Source organism: Erythrolamprus reginae, chromosome 1 (assembly GCF_031021105.1).
Source record: "Erythrolamprus reginae isolate rEryReg1 chromosome 1, rEryReg1.hap1, whole genome shotgun sequence".
In the NCBI taxonomy this organism is placed as follows: domain Eukaryota; kingdom Metazoa; phylum Chordata; class Lepidosauria; order Squamata; family Dipsadidae; genus Erythrolamprus; species Erythrolamprus reginae.
The window spans coordinates 313,978,193-313,998,427 of record NC_091950.1 but is presented as its reverse complement, the minus strand read 5'-3'; the positions used below and the strand labels follow the sequence as shown (position 1 = coordinate 313,998,427).

The window sequence follows — 20,235 nt, the reverse complement described above, 5'->3', positions numbered from 1 at the left end:
TGTAAAGCGTCAGATGCTTCCTCGCTCCCTTCTGATTGGCTACGGCGAATCAATCGCGCGCCCCAATCCCGCCAATCGAGAAACAGGGTGCCAACTTTTGATTGTCGCGCAGGGGAAGAAGCTCGCGCCCGCTTACCTTGTCTCGCCGTTTTTTCCGTAGGAAGTTTCGGTAAAGAAAGAACGCACTGAGTGAGGGGAGTCTTGCGGGCGGCGCTCCCGCAATAGGTCGAGCGAAAAGTTTGGCGCCGCTCCCGGGTGGAGTTCGTCAGTATCCCGCGGTTCTTCGACGGGCTGACAGCGCTGAAGCCCTTAGTCCACGGTGGGTCCCGGACGGCTTGAGTCTTAGTCCGCTTTGCACACTTGCACCGCTTCGGTTTGTTTTTATCCACGTGTGACTAAAGTGAATTTTAGTATAAAAAGATAACCCCGCTGGTCAAATCCAGTCACAAGTTAACTTTCCTTGAACGGTTCTTAAATCCAATACGTTTTGGGAGTGACTGATTACTCTGACTGGCGTGTTGCATAACTTATCTATATTCCTATTTAAATTAATTTTAATTTAATTAACTTTTAAAATGTTTTATTTATTCGTTTTTTCATGTTTAAAACATCACAATAATTTAACACAGATCTATACTCAATCTCTTACATTATGACTATTTTACCGTATATTTATTTACTTATATTGATTGATTGATTAATTGATTGCATTTACAGTATATGCCGCTCACTCCAAAAGGACTTTGAGCTGCCAACAATAATTATAAATACAATACAGTAAAAAACAATAAAAACATCATTACATTACATATTTTGCATAAAATATAAATTGTATAGATATTTAACTTTTAAACCACCCAACTCCTTGAGGACTCTGGTTGATTGTATTGATTGTCTGCCTTCAGAACACACTTTCTCATTTTTGTTCACATCAAAACTATATCTTATCACCCATGCATCCTTCAGGGTATTTCGATTTTTACTGTTTCCAGTGCAGACCTAGAATTTAAAACTCCCCTTGGAGTCACGTTTAAGTATTATTTTTAAAAATTGATTGCTGCCTGACTTTGTGAAGATAAGTGTTGTTTTGGTAGTCTAGGAAGACATTGATTGTAAAACATTTCTGTGCAAATTTTAAATGTATTTCAATAACTATATAAACATTATAATTTTTTTAAATTTTTGTAAACCTGATATTTTTTGTTTCAATTTGAGAAAACAGTAAATGTTGTACAGAGAATAAAAATCATATTTATGTTTGTGAAACATAAATAGGAAACTTCTAATCTCTCTCTCTCTCTCTCTCTCTCTCTCTCTCTCTCTATATATATATATATATATATATATATATATATATATATATATATATATACTGTATATATAAAAGTGAAAATCACTCATGCTTTTATCACAAAATTTATTTATTTTATTTATTTGTAAAATTTATATGCTGCCCAACTCCGGATTGGATTCTGTGAGGCTTACAATAAAAAACAGCAATTTTTAAGATATTGGGGTTTTAATATGATTTTAGATTTAGATTTCTACATGTTATGTATTTACTTTTGTTGTGAGCTGCCCTGAGTATGAAAAATAGGGTGGCATAGTAATAAAATAAAATAAATAAAATAAAATATAAAGTAAAATAAAGTAAAATATCATTTTGAAAAACAGTTAAAAGTACATTTAATAACCTTTAAAAAAAAACCCCATACATATCTCACAATCATTCATGGCCTAATCAAGATGACAATCTAACGGCCCCAGTCCTGCCGGAAAAGCCAGGTTTTAAGAATGGCTTTCTGGATGGCCAGTAAGGTGGGAGCAGTACGGATCTCCCGAGGCAATTGATTCCAGATCACTGGAGCCACCACAGAGAAGGCCCTTCTGCGCAGCCCCGCCAACCGACATTGTTTGGCAGACAGGATCTGAAGAAGGCCAACTCTTGGGCCCTTATTGGCTGCTGGGAAGTGTGCGGTAGAAGGTGATCTTGTAGAAATCTCCAGAGCCATAAAGCTTACAAACTTGAAATTTGAAATTTACCACCTATGCTCATCTTGGTTTCTAGGTGCTAAGAAAGGATTTTTCAAAATGACCATCAGAGGGGGTCGTGCACACATGCGAGGGAGATGGGGGAGGGTGATTAGAATGAAAAAAAATACCCAGGCAGCACCGGGTCATCAGCTACTTCAGATATGTTTGGTGCTATCAGATCTGGGATGTGAAAATCTGGATCATATTTTGTGATTGTCTGAATTTTTATTTTGTCAAACTCACAAGTAAAATTCTGATATATTGTTATGTGCATAAAATGCAAAAAAAATTATCTATGTGATTATAATTAAAAACTAATACGGTAAAGTATCATCCATGTAAATAATTTTCAAATTATTTTAATGGTATGTTGATATCTGGTATTTTGGTAAATGGATCTCCACTGAACTTGTACAAGATCACAGCTTGTACACGTGCAAGAACACCTAGATGTTATTGTTTATAATATTGAGAAAATTAATAGAAGAGACTAGATCAAAGCATCATTCCAAACCAGCTGTCTTGCATCCAGAGATGGACATACTGTATTGAGTAATCTAAACATAATTTATAAGTTTCATTCCAGCATAAGAGGAATGACATGGAAGGTTTCCAATTTCACCTCTGACATAAATTCCACGTTTTCATTTTAATCTATAGTCAGTGAAGCTTTGTCCTGACCAATAAATATATATATTGCACTGGAAAATTCAACAAACAAAGATTCGTGTGATTTCTGGAATAGTTTCCCATTGGTTCCCGCCCAATTTTTCCACTATTTTCACTCCCTCCCCCCAAAGTCGGTATCTCATGATTCTGCAAAAACATTTTGGGAAAGATTAAAATGTATAATTTACGTATGTATGAATGTTAGACTACATGGGAGAATGCACACATACAATATGTAGGTAAGCTTATTTTTTGTAACTTTAAACCAGTCTTATTTTCCTAGCATTCTGCTGTTCACAATAGAATATCACAAGCTGCTTTGCATGATGTTTATAAATTGGGTACTGGCACTAAATAGAAACTAAATGTATTGCAAAGATTAATCTAAAACACATATTTTTCCTTGCAGCTAAAGTAAATGGTTACTGAACTCTTCCGGCAGGTTCATCAATTTTAATTTGTGTTTGTCTTAATAGATTACACTATTGTTTAAATGTCTCTGCCATTGAATCTCTTACGACAATTGCTGGAGTATTATGGTGTGGTCCCAGAACTGGTAAGCAGATAAATCTGAATTAAAAATATGTGTTTGCATGCTTTTTTTTATATTAAAGGGCCTACAGCAGTGATGGTGAAGCTTTTTTTCCTTGGTTTCTGAAAGAGTGTGCTATCGCGCATGCATGAGTACCCACACCCGTAATTCAATGCCTGTAGAGGGTGAAAAAGCTTTCCCTGCCCACCCCCTGGCCCTCTGGAGACCGGAAATGGCCTGTTTCCCAACTTCTAGGAAGGCTTTCCTGGAGCCTGAGGAGGGTAAAAATGCCTTCCCATATCCCCCAAAGGCTCTCTGGAAGCCAAAAACACCCTCCCAGATTCTCTGTGCAAGCCAACAATCAGCTGGCTGGCAAACACATTCACGTTGGAGCTGAGCTAGGGCAACGTATCACGTGCTAGAAGATATGGCTCCGCGTGCCATCTCTGGCATTTGTTCCATAAGTTCGCCATCACTGGCCTACAGTATACAGTTCAATACCACTTCTCTTTCTCTTGCCTTCTGAGAATTTCAGCCTATTTCTATACAAATTTAAAGTTTTAACAATTGCTGAAAAGTGACTTACAAACTCATTGCACTTAATCATACCATGTTTTCCAGAAAATAAGACATACCCCGAAAGTAAGGCATGTCAGAGGTTTTGCAGAATTTGCTAATATAAGGCACCCCCTGAAAATAAGGCGTAGTCAAGTTTACATACGGTACGGTGGAAAAACATACGGTACCATTCAAAGCTGTTCATAGTGGTACCGTAATAATGTGGCATCCCCTGCTGGCCCCTTTCATCGCTCTGTACCATCCAGTACAGCAGACACAGTCTACTGCTGTCTCACTTTGCTGCTTTCTCACTTTGTTTATTATCCGAAATGTGCGACCAGGGCAACTTTGCAAAGCAGCTGCCACAAGATCTGAGGGGATGGGGTGAAGTCGGGATCTGACATGCCCCTCCTGGCCACCCGCTTAACAGCCTCCCAGTCTCTACTGTCTAACCGCTCCAAGCTGCAGGAAAGGTAAGGTGGGCTGCAATACCGGCAGCTTCGGGGGCTCCTTGGTTTGTTACCTCTAGGCAGCTGCCCCAACTTTTTCCTTCCCAGCGGTGGTGGCTCCGGCAGCTTCCCTTCATCACGTGACATTCCCGGTGCTGCTGCTCCTCGAAGGGAAGCCGCCAGGAAGGAAAAAGTTGGTGCAGCTGCCTTGAGGTAACAAAACGAGACGGTAGAGACTGGGAGGCTGTTAAGCGGGCGGTCAGGAGGGGCGTGTCAGATCCCGACTCCCATTCTGTCTCACCCCGTCCCCTCAGATCTTGTGGCAGCTGCTTTAAGTAAGGCACCCCCCCGAAAATAAGACGTAACACAACTTTTGGAGCAAAAATTAATATAAGACAGTGTCTTATTTTCGGGGAAACAGGGTAGCAATGTCCCCATGGTTACATGAAAAAAACTCATGTGCTCGCCAACTGGCATGTATTTATAATTGTTGCAGTGTCCCAGGTTCATGTGATCTCCGTTCATTAGCTTCTGAAAGGCAAAGTCAATGGGGAAAGCCAGATTCCCTTAATGGCCGCAACAGAAAAAGATAAAATTAGGCACAGCTTAATAACCATCTGACTTAGTGATAGAAGGTCCCAATCATGACAGAATGGAGTTGTAGGTGTATCTTTAAAGTTGATCAGCTGTTAATAGCCATGAACAGCGTCATATATTCCTGAAGCTAAATTTACTTTAATCATGCTGCGAATGAAAACGAGAAGTGGTAAGAAATTACAATCTTAGTATACACATATTTACATTATTTCAAAGCAGCTGCCTGCTGTGTTTCACTAGAAATAATTTTAAATTATAATTTTTATATCTCCCCAACATATCAGTTGAAGTGTTTTTGCAGCCTGCATATGGTAGCCCTAAAGCTACAAAAATTGTACCAACAGAAGTTTCCATATGGAACTAAGTCATTTATTTTGTTGTTATTTTTCTCCCAATTTAGGCCTTGCAAAGGTGTAAATTGTATCTAAATGGCCTTGTTCATTTGATTGGATCTCGCCTTTCTTCAAATACCTTTTCAAGAACATACTTCCAAGAGTTATGTATCATTTCCAGGAATTGTTTGGTGAGATCATCAATGCTCCCCACCCTTTTATTCCTAGAGGTTATATACAGTCAATATTTGTGTATTGATTGCAGCCATTCTGTTTCATATTACCTTTTCAGCCTTAGAATAGATTGCTTTCTTCATTTGTTATTCATTTGTGTTCATTGCTATTAATAGGGAACAAAAATATACTGACATTTACCTGGCATCTGCAATAACAGAATACTACCCTGTTAGAGAGGGGGGAAAGATAGTTTAATCTGTACTCACAATCTGTACCTCTGTAAGACTAGAAGTTCTTATAGGATACTGTGGCATGGGTTATAAATTACCATCCTTTTCCATTCACCGGGCTTTCTGGTATCTTTCACAGAATGAAAGTGCATATTGCAAGCAGAACTTGAATCTAGCTTTTATAAAGCAACATTTTTTAAAAAAATTCAAAAAATACAGGTAGTCCTTGACTTACATTAGTTCATTTAGTGACCGTTTGAAGTTACAATGGTGCTTTTTACCACCATTTACTTACCACATCCCCATGGTGATGTGATCAAAATTGAGATGCTTGTCAGTTGACTCATATATGACAGTTGCAGTATCTCTTGTGGTCTTCTGACAAGCAGATTCACTTAACAACTATGTTACTAACTTAAAAAACTACAATGATTCATTTAACAACTGTGGCAAGAAAGATTGTAAAATGGTACAAAACTTACTTAACAGATGTCTTCCTTAGCAACATAAATTTTGGACTCAATTGTTGAATTGAGTTGAAAACAACTTGTAGTACGTTTTAAATATTTACTATAAGTCATATTGTATTTTTCTTACCATGTCAAATATACCAAGATTTAGTTGATATATTGTTAAAATAGTTAATTATTATTATTATTATTTATTAGATTTGTATCAAACTTTTGTTTGATTTTTTTTTTCATTTAAAAATGTTTCCATTTAACTTCAATAAGCTTCTCAATCCTTAGATATCTTGGGTTTCAGAAGGAAAAAGATATGGACCTACCCGAAGTTTTGTTCGTAGATTGGGAGTGTGTCTTACATTATTTCCTTTTTCAAGACCTCACTTTCAGGTATATGAGTTATTTGCTAAAGTTAAAATTAATAACTTGTTAATTTATATATATTTTAATATTGCATGTAGTAATAGAGAAACCAGGTAGCATACATTTATCATTTGGGAAAAAGTTACACATGAATTAATAGAAATGCATTTTAAATAAGAGTGGCCACTGTAAAATAATAAGTAAAAGAGATTTAAATTTGTATGTCATAGTCACCTAGATTTCTTATGAAATACATAGTTGAAATATCAAAATAGATAATTAATTGCAGTTTACAAAAGCCGAATTTCAGACAATGAATGAATTATTAACTCCTTGCTACTTTGAATAATGTTTGGATGCAGTTTGTTAAAATTTGTGATACCTAATACATATTAGGCATACTGCTACTATTTCAGCTGAAAAATGTTGCAACTGTCATTATTAAAAATGAATCAGAAAACATACAATATTACCGTGTCATCTTAGTTTTCATTCTGAGGGAGATCAATAAGGCTTTTAGCCATTGTATCCTAATTATCTTTAAAGGTTATATAGGAAATCTTACTTTAGGTAACTCCTTACCTAAAAATGGATGAGTAGAATTTTGGAAGTGTTAAATTTTTTGCAAGGATTTATATTATTACTATTAAATAATACTAATAGTAAGCAGTATATCTTAATGCTTTTGTTTATTCTTATCAGAGGTGCTTGCAGGCGACATGAAGGGTAGAAATAACAAAGAACAGGTGGTCCTTGCTTAATGACCACTCATTCCGTGACTTGTTGAATGCATTTTTATACTTACAGTGGTTGTAGTATCTCTACAATTATATGATTGCAACCCAGACATTCGGCACCCAGCTTGCCATTATGATGTTGCAGTGTCCTGTGGTCATGTGAGCCCCATTTGCGACCTTCTACCAGGTTCCTACAAGTAAGTTGAGTGGTAAAGCTGGCTGGAGGTCGCAAATAATAACCACATGATGTCCATGCCTAACCATCTGCTGTGATTTGTTTAACAATGGCAACCAGAGATGCCAGAATTTCTGTAGCCAAGAGGTGTTGTCATGTGATGTCATGATTAACAACTGCTTTACTTACCCTGTAATTCTAGTCCCAAATTAGTAGCTGTAAGCATTGCAATATCACAGTGCAAACACTGGTATTCTTGCACATGTGTGTTAGCAAATAGCATGGAAAAAGGGGATGGAATGTTGAGAGAGAGCTAATTTGCATACTGGCATGTGGTCAGTTTTGGGAGTTGGAAGATTGGAATTCTTGGGGATTCGTGTGCTGACTGTTGGTGAATCTGCATCATAGAGAGCAGATGTGGAGAGAAATGTAGTTATACAGTGGTACCTCTACTTACGAACGCCTCTACCTATAGACTTTTTGAGATACGAACCGTGTGTTCAAGATTTTTTTGCCTCTACACACGAACCATTTTCTACTTACAAACACTTGCTTCTCTCTTGGCTGCTGCTGCGAGCAGCTGCCAAAACGGCACGCGTTGGAGGAGCTCCCTGCAGTCGGCCCATATCCCTGCCACTTTCCCCTCTATCCCTCCGCTTCCCGCAGCTGCCCCATCCTGCTGCCAAAATCCCCCCTAATATACCGCTTCCTTCACCTGTCTCGCTGCCAAAATCACCCCTCCATGCCGACTTCCCATGCCGTCCCAAATCGCCTCCAAAATCACCTCCAAATGCTTCCTGTGCCACCCCAAATCGCTCCCAAAATCACCCTTCCAAATGCTTCCTATGCCACCCCAAATCGCTCCCAAAATCACCCTTCCAAATGCTTCCTATGCCACCCCAAATCGTTCCAAAAATCACCTCTTCAAAAACTTCCTATGCCGCCCCAAATTGCCTCCAAAATTACCCCTCCAAATGCTTCCTGTGCCACCCCAAATCGCTCCCAAAATCACCCTTCCAAATGCTTCCTATGCCGCCCCAAATCGCTCCCAAAATCACCCCTCCAGTTGCTTCCTATGCCACCCCAAATCGCTCCCAAAATCACCCCTCCAAAAGCTTCCTACGCCGCCCCAAATCACCTCCAAAATCGCCCCTCCAAAAGCTTCCTAAGCCACCCCAAATTGAGGTCCTAACGAAGGCAAATGGATTGAAGAAAGGCAGCAATGAGAATCGAGGCATTTTGAAAGGAGAGGTGATTTTGGAATACTTTGGAAGCAATTTGGGGTGGCATAGGAAGCATCTGGAGGGGTGATTTTGGGAGCGATTTGGGGGTGGCGTTAGCCTTCGTTAGGACCTCCATTCCTCACTTCTCCCTGTCCGTCTCCATTCTGTTAGTCTTCACTTTTGTCTGCCTGCCGCTTTTTTTTTTAAGCCTTAAAGTTTGGATTTTCCTAATGGGTTTCCACGCATTATTTGCTTTTACATTGATTCCTATGGGAAAAATTGCTTCTACTTACGAACCTTTCTACTTATGAACCTGGTCACGGAACGAATTAAGTTTGTAAGTAGAGGTACCACTGTACTGTCATTTATTTGTGTAAATATGAAACCAGTTCAATGAGAAAAGATGAAATAAAAGCATAAGATTTATGTTGGAGTCATTGTATCTGTACCCTATGCTATGCTATGAAGTGTCTCTGCTGTATGAAGTGAAGAACATCAGTTAAATAACATAGAAATTCAACAATGTGCCATAATATAGCAATAGCACTTATATATCACTTTACAGTGCTTTACAGCCTCCTCTAAGCGGTTTACAGAGTCAGCATATTGCTTCCCAGCAATCTGGGTCCTCATTTTACCCACCTCGGAAGGATGGAAGGCTGAGTCAACCTTGAGCCTGGTGATATTCAAACTTCAAAATTGCACGCAGCCGGCAGAAGTAATCTGCAGTACTGCATTCTAACCACTGCACCACCGTGGTGCTTAATGGCTATGAATTTTAAGATCATAAAATTCAGTGTTTGCATAGCAACATGGTTCATTCTAATGAAATTGGGATCCTGCAGTCTCTTCTGCTGCTTAATTGCTTCTTTCATATTGAAAAAGGATAGTAGAATTAGAACAAATATGCATCTTTTGGACTACTGCTAGAAAATATGCATCTTTTGGACTACTGCTAGAAAGCTAATAATTAAAAACAATTGTTTATATAAGTGTATTTTTGTGATACTTTAGCTGGTCCATAATCCAAAGTCTTTAGATGAACAATATATTGTTAATCCTGTTCATCCGTCCCTTGCCGATGCCTTGTGGATGGCAGACGAAGACAGTAATCCATGCACTAAATTCAGGCAAGTAAAACCAACTAGACTTTTTCAAGTATTGTCAACTGAAAGCTCAAAGATAATCCAGTAAAATCCAATTTATTCCAATCTTGCTTTTGCTTATACCTATATGGGCAGAATCTTGCCAAACTAAAACTATAATCCTCTGCCCTGATAGAGTTATCCTGAGGGATTCCAGGATTTGGCTTCCCCGAACGTCTTCTCCCCTTTCCCCATTTGTTTTGGGATTGCACATTCTCCTAATCCAGGGTTCTCTCTGATGGAATTTATTACCTTCCCCCTGGGAGGATTATGTGCTGCCAAGACTCCCCTTCACTGATTCTTCAGGTGCATGTTCTATCAGTGGCATATGTATCCATTAATTACTATCTTTATTCAGTCAACGACCAGCGATATGCCATAATTAAGAAAATAAAAATAGTAACGTAGAGTTTATCCCTATAAAATTACAGTGCTATGGCATGGGTGCCACCGGTGGCACGTGGAGCTATATCTGCTGGCACATGAGTTGTTGCCCTAGCTCAGCTCCAACATGCATGTGTTGATTTTTCGCTCACACAGAGGTTCTGGGAGGGCAGTTTTGGCTGCCAGAGAGCCTCCAGGGGGATGGGGAGGGCACTTTTACCCTCCCCTGGCTCCAGGGAAGCCTTTGGAGCCTGGGGAGGGTGAAACACAAGCCTACTGGGCCCACCAGAAGTTGACAAACAGGCCATTTCCAGCTTCCAGAGGGCCTCTGTGGGGTGGGGGAAACTGTTTTCGCCCTCCCCAGGCATTGAATTATGGAAGTGGGCACTCACGCAATAGTCATCACTGCTATAGGGAATTGGGAAGATTTAAGATAGCCAATCATAATTAACTCTTACTGTTGATTAAGTATATGTATTTTTGAAATGAAATTGTTTTACGCATACTGTTATCAGTTTATGGGTTTTGAAAAATCTGTAATGCAAGCAACAGAAGCATTAATACTATAACATGTACAATACATTTACTATTCTGTTCAGAATGCTATTTATAGACAGTTATTTGGAATAAACCCTTCTGAATTTGGTGGTACTACTGTGAATATATGATTGTGTTGTAGACATTTCAGTTTAAATGTTAGGCATGTGCTAGTTTGCTTTATCCCAAATGCCTTGGCTTTTTGAATACAGTGATCCCCCGCTCGTTGCGAGGGTTCCGTTCCAGGACCCCCCGCAACGAGCGGGTTTTCGCGAAGTAGCGCTGCGGAAGTAAAAACCACATCTGCGCATGTGCAGATGGTGTTTTAAACTTCCGCAGCGCTAGCGAGGAGCCGAAGATTGGGGGGTGGCGCGGCTCTTTTAAAACATCGCCGCTGACATGGGGGGCTCGCTAGCACCCCCCCCGAACCCCCAACCCGGGTTTGGGGGGGTGCTGGCAAGCCCCCCATGTCGGCGGCGATGTTTTAAAAGAGCCGCGCCGCCCCCCAATCTTCGGCTCCTCAACGGCGAGCGAGCGAAGCCAAGTCGGCAGCAATGTCGCCGCCGCTGCAGCCAACGCGCGCTACGATCTTCCGGGCCAGCCAGGCTCAGTCACGGAAGGCAGCTGCTTGGCCCGGGATGCTGGGCCGAAAGGAGCCGGGCTTGAAGATCGCAGCGCGCGTTGGCTGCGGTGGCGAGGGCTTGCGATGGAGGGTGGAGGAAGCGGCCATGGGAGGGCGAGCTGCCTCAGGGAGGAGGATCGGGCGGGACCAGGTGGGGGCTGGAATTTCTCCGCTGGGAAGAAGCAGCCAGGGCGAAGGGCGGGCGAGCGGCGAAGGGCGGGCGAGCGGGTGCTGGGGAGGGCTTCTCGCCCTCCCGCCAGCAAGAGGGGGAGCGAACGGCGTGGGCAGGCGAAGGGCGGGCGAGCGGCAGCGAGGAGTTTGCGTGGGCGGTGGGGAAACTCCTCGCTGATGCCAGCAAGAGTGGGAAGACCCAGGGAAGCCGCCCAGCAGCTGATCTCCCGGTTGCCATCTACGCATGCGTGCCCATAGAAAAAAAGGGCACGCATGCGTAGATGGTATTTTGACTTCCGGGTTGAAAAATCGCAAATTACCCTGTTCGCAATGGTCGGGGACGCAATAACCGGGGGATCACTGTACTTACATTTATTTACACAGTGATATCCTGATATTTTCTAGAGTTGAGGAATGGAGAGGGGTTGCCACTCCAGCTGTACTTCCTTGGCCAATTTCTTCAAAAGAAAAAAGTGAAAAAATGGCTGTTGCGGGTGAAGACGCATTCCAAAAAATCCATGTTCTTGAAAATGAATTAGCACATCTTCGTAAACAGATTGCTGCAATTTTGGCAGTAGACAGGGCAGTAAATGATCAATCCCGTAAGTCTATTTATGTGGCTCCGAATGAATATGTTTCTGTGTGTTTCTCTTGTTCCTAATGATCCTGAGTCATATTGCCATCTGACGACAACTTTTATGTAGAAAATTGTCTTGCTTATAATTGCTTTGGGTTATGTTTGCACCTAAGATTTACTCATTTTACCAGCACCAGTAAGAGAAGATGAGCATAAAGTCTTTCTAAACATAAACATCTAATTAACTTACTTGCTAGAGGGAATAGTGAGACTTTGAGCTTGAATCTAAAGATCTGATCATTTATTTCTAATTTTTAAGAGGGATTTGAATTAGTGTCTTGGATCACAATGTGCCACTTGACATATTTCTTTAGAAACCGAGGAAATGTTTTTAAACAGATGGCATGGAAATTTCTTTTCAAAAGAAAAAAAAAGAATTCTCAAATTTTATATTTTATTATGAATAAGAACATTAAAGAAATGTAGCCCAGGATGAGAGATGAGATCAAAATTACCTAATGATCCTTGTGGTTAATTAGTATCAAGACCAGTCTGGTGTCGTCTTGCTTTCCTTTATTTTGATTTCATTACTGTAATTTATTTATTTATTTATTTTCAAATTTTTTTATTAGTTTTCATAAAATAGACAATACTGACAAACATAACATTAAACATAAAATGGGGTTGTTTCTTCCCCGCTTATTCAAAAAGTAAAAATTTCAATACAGAAAAAAGAATACTTAAAAAAATACTTAAAATCAACTTATTAATGTCAATGAAAAGAAGAAATTTGTTTAACTTTTTATAATAGGTCTTAATACATAAACTAATTCTAACATAATTCTAAAATCTTATCCCTACTAGTTCTAATATAACACTTAGATCATATCACTAGTGATACAATTCTTTTATTTGTTTAGCTTTTTATTCATTTCTTCTTATTTATCCATATATACACTTTGTTCCATATCTCATAAAATTCTGTTTCCTCTTGGTCTTTTAACCGTCTTGTCATCATATCCATTTCAGCGCAGTCTAATATTTTTTTAACTACTTCTTCTTTGGGAATACTTTAATTTAAAGAGTATACGACACACCCTTTCCCCCCCAAAAGAGGGTGGAAATGTCATTGTGTCTTGTACACTGAATACAGCCATTTTTGGCTTCCCAAAGCCTTGCCCATATGAACCGTTTTTGTGAAAAATGGACCCTTCCCCCCAAAAAATGTGATGCACAAAGGGTTTGGAGGTTTGCAGAGTGCTCCTGGGGCCTGGGTTTCCCCCGGGTTTTGCCAAAAATGGGCTGTTCTTTGCCAAAATGGAGACATTTTTGCCTCTCCCAGCCCCTAGGGGCACTCTGCAGGCCCCCCAAACCCTCTGCGCAAAAAAAAAAAAAAAAAAAAACCAGGAGAAAAATGGGCCATTTTTTTGGCAAAAACTATGCTTTTGGCTTCCCCTAGTCCCTAGTCACACTCTGTAGGCTTCTCAAACCCTCTGCATGCCCCGTTTTTCACCTTTTTTCCCTTACCTACCTCTTTGTAATCTTGATGCATTTTATAGTCCAAAAACTACGGTAATTCCCTTATAATCCATGCTTTCTGGTTTTCAAATGTAGCACTGTTCTAAAAATAAGCAGTCAATATCGGCTGTTTACATTTATCCATCAATGCTGCAGGTGCCTATTTTAATATCATCTCTTATTTTCTAATTGTTTAATAGATTCAGATGTTGGAATTTTAACAAACACTCCTAATGGTTTCCTGCAGCCAGGCATGTTTTCTACACCAGCTCCTACTTCTCTTTGTAATGCAATCATACCTCCACCTCCACCTCCACCACTGCCACCTTCGTTTGGATTAAAATCTGATTTTGATTCCCATAATTCGACAGTTCAGCTTATTAAACAACGTCGGGCTATAAACACTGAAAAGATTAAAGATGACGCTGAAGTTAAAGCTATTCCTGATATGATGGATGTTCTCAAGGATATAAATAATGTTAAACTCAGAGCTATTGAGAAGTAAGTTGAATAAATTGTGAATTCTTTTTTCTTCTTTTTTTAAAAAGTGCTGTTACAAAACTTACACAAAATTGTACATAGCTCAGTTCTTACTTATCTGCACTCTTCCATGAGAACCAGCCCAGATATTTCAGTCTAACCAAGAAAAATAGTGTGTGTCACTTTAAAGCAGGGGGCCCCAAACTTGGCAACTTTAAAACTTGTGGACTTCAACTCCCAGAATTCTCCAGCCAGCTACAATTGGTTCTCAACCCGACTGCTTCCCCAGGTTGTTTAGGCCAGGGGTCTCCAACCTTGGCATCTTTAACACTTGTGGACTTCAACTCCCAGAATTCCTCAGCCAGCAAAGCAGCTGAGGAACTCTGGGAGTTGAAGTCCACAAGTCTTAAAGTTGCCAAGGTTGGAGACCCCTGATTTAGACCACAGTTCTGCCTTGGTTTCATTACAGCTTGATTTGGTAATTTGATTTTATTCTATGTTTTTATCCATTTATGTGCCTTTTATTTTTACACCTTTGATTTTTTAAATTTGTTCTTGTCTATTGTCTTTGTATATTGACAAGAGTTCTTAGGGAATTAGTAGTTTATAAAAGTATTGAATAAATCTTGCAATCTTGCAAAGAATATAGTGTTCCCTCGATTTTTGCGGGGGATGCGTTCTGATACCGCCCGCGAAAGTTGAATTTCCGCGAAGTAGAGATGCGGAAGTAAATACACTATTTTTGGCTATGAACAGTATCACAAGCCTTCCCTTAACACTTTAAACCCCTAAACTGCAATTTCTCATTCCCTTAGCAACCATTTAGATTATTATTCACCATGTTTATTTATTAAAGTTTATTAAAAAAATATTTATTAAAGGTGGACGAAAGTTTGGCTATGACGTCATCGGGCGGGAAAAACCGTGGTATAGGGGAAAAAACAGCAAAGTATTTTTTAATTAATATTTTTGAAAAACCGTGGTATAGCCTTTTCGCAAAGTTCGAACACGCGAAAATCGAGGGACCACTGTATTCCTTTCTGGAATAGGTTTACTTGGAAGAGCTGGGAGTTTAGTTTTTGCTTTCAAACTATGGACAGTCCTTGATTAATGTGACCTGTTGCTTAATGATTGTTTGAAGTTGCTACAAACTTGGGAAAAAGCTTCTTAAAATCTGTCCTTGAAGTTACAATTGCTGCACCAGCCTTAAGGTCATGTGACTGAGTACTGGCAGCCATCTTACATTTATGATTGGTTACAGTTTCTTGCAATCACACAATCACTTTTTGAGACTTTTTTTGCCCTTTTCTAGCATAAATACCTATTGGATGAGCTAGATTTGGACCTACAACCACATGATTCATTTAACAAGTGTCACTTCACAACCAGTGTAAGATTGACTCAAGTCACACGGTAACTCACAATTCCAATGACCTATGATAAAAATTCCAGGGTCAGCTGTGGGTTGTAAGATGAGAAGTACCTGTAAGAGTAAAAAGTAGCAGAGCACAGTTTCAGTATCAGAAGACTGACTGCTCTATAGCTCCCTGAAAAATAACAATACAGTAATACCTCATGATACGAACTTAATTGGTGCAAGGAGGAGGTTCGTATGATGAAAGGTTCGTAAGACGAAACATTGTTTCCCATAGGAAACAATGTAAAGTCAATTAATCCATGCAACCAAAAAACCCCTGCAAAAAACCGGCTTTCGACGACTGCTGGGAAGCCGCGCGGCTGTTTTAAAAGTTGACAGCCGGCCTGGGGGGCTTCCCAGTTCGGGGGGGTGCTGGGAAGCCCCCCAGGCCGGCTGCGACCTTTTAAAACAGCCGCGCGACTTCCCAGCTGTCTCCTGAAGCCGAACGCCAAAGCCGAACATCCGCGTTCAGCTTCGGGGACAGCTGGGAAGCGGCGCGGTTGTTTTAAAAGGTCGCAGCCGGCCTGGGGGGGCTTTCCAGCATCCCCCCGAACCCCAAACCCGGGTTCGGGGGGTGCTGGGAAGCCCCCCAGGCCGGCTGCGACCTTTTAAAACAGCCGCGCCGCTTCCCAGCTGTCTCCTGAAGCCGAACGCCAAAGCTGAACTTCCGCGTTCGGCTTCGGGGGCAGCTGGGAAGCGGTGCGGCTGTTCTAAAAGGTCGCAGCCGGCCTGGGGGACTTTCCAGCACCCCCCGAACCCCGAACCCGGGTTGCCGCCTTGAGCGCCACTTTGTAAGTCTTAATAAAAGCTCTTACAAGTGTTCGATCAGATTCAGACCTACTCTTCCTCCATCGCTTCTCTAGACGTCTCTTTTGGCGTTTCAACTCCCGGAGCTCCTCGTTGAACCATGGGGCTCTACGGGGTCTAACGCCACAGAGAGGTCGCAAAGGCGCAATCCGGTCAAGAGCCTCCGCCGCAGCCCTGTTCCAGGCCTCCGCAAGAGACTCCGCCGAACTGTGGACGAGTGCCTCTGGAATAACCCCAAGCGCCGTCTGAAAGCCCTCTGGGTCCATCAGGTGTCAGGGGCGGAACATCTTCATTAGTTCCGCCTCCCTGCGGGGAAGGATTGGAGCCAGGAAGTCAAGCCGTAGTAGAAAATGGTCTGACCATGACAAAGGCAATGCTTCTAAGCCCCTTAGTCTCAGACCATTACTCAGTTGCTCGGAAAGGAATACCATGTCAGGTGCGTGCCCTCCCTCGTGAGTCGGACCCTGTACTACTTGAGTCAGGTCCATGGCTGTCATGGTGGCCATGAGCTCCTGTGCCAGCCCAGAGGTTTCGCCGAGTGACGGCAGGTTGAAGTCCCCCAGGACAATGAGTCTGGGGAACTCCACCGCCAACCCGGCTACCTCCTCGAGTAGCACAGGCAGGGCTTTTGACACGCAGCTGGGAGGCAGGTACGTGAGAAATAAACCCACCTGAACCCCTAAGTCCAACTTCATCAAGAGAGACTCGCAACCCGCAATTTCCGGAGCAATGAGTCTACGCAGGCAAAGGCTCTCCCTGGCTATAATAGCCACTCCTCCCCCCCTTCCCTGGGGTCGAGGTTGATGCCATATCTGAAACCCGGCTGGGCAGATTTCAGAGAGAGGAACACCTCCCTCTGGGCCCAGCCAGGTTTCAGTAATACATGCCAGGTCGGCCTCCTCATCCAGGATCAAATCCCGGATGAGGAGAGCTTTATTTACCACCGACCTGGCATTAAGCAGCAGCAACCTGAGCCCAGGGCCAGAGTTACACTCACCACCAGTACCCAAGATTGGGCTCACAGAGCCAGAACAAGGGACCGTTATTAAGCAACGATCCCTTGTTCCCCTGGAACGGCTAACTCTGTGGCCCCCGCCATATCTGCCTCTCCCCAGCAACACAGGGATATTCCGACCCTCTGCCACCCCAGAGATCGGTGCCCCTTCCTCTCCTGTCTCCCGAGGTCAGGTGGGCCAAATCTATCATTCACACTACTATCAATCAACTCATCCATACCATAATCCCACCCACCCCCACCCACCCAATCATACCAGTCATTCCACTCATACCCACAAATATATTTATCCCAGTCATCCATTACTTTAGAACCCCAATTATGTTAAAAGTCAATTAAATTAGTAACAGTGTAAAATAGCAGTTAATAACAATTTAAAACACTAAAACATTAAAAATATAAATATATAAAATATAAGATAAAAATTATAAGTTAATATAAATTGATTTTGTTTGATGGTATAAAATCAGATCTTAAAACATTCTTTAATCATCAGCAATCAGTCAGTCCAGGTGTGATGTTCTTTTGGGCTTCATAGATCTTAGGTCTTAGTCTAATTTAAAGAGTCTTGATCTTAATTCTCCTCTCTTTCTAGTTGTCTTTTTTAAATCAGTCCACAAAAGGGGCATAGTTCTTCAATTCGTCCACAGTCCACCAGGGGCATAGTTTTTTCGGCGATGATACACACAAATCACGAATTAAGGTTAAGAGGGGAAGGAGGGGGGGGAAGGGAAGTTGATGGAATAACACACATTATATTATTTTTTTCAACAGCAATGTCTTGTATTAGAAATTGCAAATGTTCTGCTTTTCTTTTTCTAGATCTCCTGGAGGAACACCTGTACCAAAAAGAAATAAAATAAAACCATCTCAATGGGACCCAGCAGCTTTAATAGCAGAAGCTCTTAAAGAGAAATTTGCATCACAAAGCAACGATTCATTTGACAAAGAGAACAATTCTTATGGTGCTTCACCATTTTCTAGTCCAGATACTCCAATGGTATGTGTGACCTAGGAAAAACTTCTACTTCTACTGTGATCCTTGTCTTAATCATTTCCCATTTAGACCACTCTTGTGGATCCTATATGATTCTGCCAGAAAACTTGTAAACTAAGGTAACAGCTCAATTGCAGGCAGTATTACGTAAATCGCACACCAATTCCATTAGCTTCTATTTTATTTCAATACATGCAGAAGATGATATTATAGGTTTTTCTTTGAATTTAATTATATTGTCTGCTTTTAAAAATGAGTTATTTATTCTTTGGGTTTAGTATATTTTAAGTTACTAATCTTTTAATTTGTATGTCACCTTGAATCAAAAAAAGCAATACAGTTATGAATAAAATGTTTTTGATTATAGGTTGACTCTTGCATTTTGAAACAAAGCGTGAAGCAGAGACTTAACAAAACTGAGGAACTGAAGAATGTATCATCTTCAAAAACAAAACTTCATATATAACCACAATGTTGAACTTGTGGGACTAGCTGTGACTATTCTTTGATTACATTGTACAAAGACTTATAAATCTAATTGTTCTGAATTGTGCTAATGGAGTATTTACATGAACTTTTTTATTGCATTTTTTATCAGTTATAAATCTCTACAGTTTTTTTATATATCAGTTTTATGATATTGGTTGCAAAGTGTTAGTCAGATGAGTAATGTGTAAAAAGACAATAATATGAAAACAATATAACGAAAGAGAAAAGTTAGATTAAACAAAAAATACTATATTTGACACCTTCCTAAAAAGAATGTTATTTCCTTGATATGTATGATAGTCATTTTAAGTTTCCGTAACTGAGGCATACAGCATTTGCTTCCTCTTGTATATACTGTATTTCTCAGACTATAAGACTAACCCCTCCCAAAAAAAGTAGGTAGAAATATCTGTGCGTCTTGTAGAACTAATATGGGCCTGTTTTTGACCCCCACCCCAAATACTCCGTGGATCCCGTTTGCTCTCCCCAGTGTCCAGAAGCACTCTGCAACAGGGGTGAAATCCAACAGATTCTAACAGGTTCTGGAGAACTGGTAGTGGAAATTTTGAGTAGTTTGGAGAACCAGCAAATACTACCTCTGGCTGGCCCCAGAGTGTGGGGTGAGAATGGAGATTATCCTTCCCCTGCCACGCCCACCAGGCCACACCATGTCCCCAAAGCCCTGCCCACAGAACTGGTAGTAAAAAAATGGATTTTACCAATGCTCTGCAGGCTAAAAATGGTCCTGTTTTTGGCCTCCCAAACTCTGCACATCCCGTTTTTGCCCTCCCTGTTATTGACCTACAGAGTGCTTCTGGACGCCGGGGAAGGCAAAAACGAGACGCACGGAGGCCAAAACCTTTTCGCCCCCTTGTTTTCCTTCTCTAAACCTAGGTGCATCTTATAGTCCAAAAATACGGTAAGTTGAGAACTCTGCAGTTATGAATGGAGTGGAAGATTATGAAGAAACATTTGGAAGTACAGTGATCCCCCGCGTTTCGCGATCCCGGTCATTGCGAAAGGCTATATGGTGATTTTTCAACCCGGAAGTCAAAACACCATCTGCGCATGCGCGCCCTTTTTTCTATGGCCACGCATGCGTAGATGGCGCCGGGCAGATCAGCTGCTGGGCGGCTTCCCTGGGTCTTCCCCCTCTTGCTGGCGGGAGGGCGAGCGGCGGGCATCAGCGAGGAGTTTCCCCACCGCCCACACAAACTCCTCGCTGCCGCTCGCCCGCCCTTCGCCCGCCCACGCCGTTCGCTCGCACCGCTTCCCAGCTGAGTCCTGAAGCGAACTTCCGCGTTTGGCTTCAGGACTCAGCTGGGAAGCGGCGCGAGCGAACGGCGTGGGCGGGCAAAGGGCGGGCGAGCGGCAGCGAGGAGTTTGCGTGGGCGGTGGGGAAACCCCAGCGCCGCTTCCCAGCTGAGTCCCGAAGCCAAACGCGGAAGTTCGCCTTTGCCTTCTGGCTTCAGGACTCAGCTGGGAAGCGGCGCGAGCGAACGGCGTGGGCGGGCGAAGGGCGGGCGCGCGGCGGGC

The 20,235-nt window shown here is 41.7% G+C and overlaps 1 protein-coding gene across 1 annotated transcript; it reads left to right on the top strand.

Moving 5' to 3' along the window:
* The first annotated feature begins 62 nt into the window (after nucleotides 1–62).
* On the top strand, nucleotides 63–18,956 carry MTFR2 (mitochondrial fission regulator 2). The gene is made up of 9 exons (XM_070733598.1): nucleotides 63–319; nucleotides 3,180–3,259; nucleotides 5,240–5,362; nucleotides 6,328–6,432; nucleotides 9,555–9,670; nucleotides 11,805–12,001; nucleotides 13,695–13,995; nucleotides 18,036–18,213; nucleotides 18,578–18,956. The coding sequence occupies exons 2-9, from the start codon at nucleotides 3,197–3,199 to the stop codon at nucleotides 18,674–18,676; spliced, it is 1,182 nt and encodes a 393-aa protein (XP_070589699.1). The 5' UTR covers nucleotides 63–319; nucleotides 3,180–3,196; the 3' UTR covers nucleotides 18,677–18,956.
* The last annotated feature ends 1,279 nt before the right edge of the window (nucleotides 18,957–20,235 follow it).

Coding starts and splice junctions, on each gene's coding strand:
- MTFR2 (XM_070733598.1), top strand. CDS start 3,197: ATGTCTCTGCCATTGAATCTCTTACGACAATTGCTGGAGTATTATGGT. Junction 3,260..5,239: donor ATGGTGTGGTCCCAGAACTG/GTAAGCAGATAA, acceptor CTCCCAATTTAG/GCCTTGCAAAGGTGTAAATT. Junction 18,214..18,577: donor CTAGTCCAGATACTCCAATG/GTATGTGTGACC, acceptor TTTTGATTATAG/GTTGACTCTTGCATTTTGAA.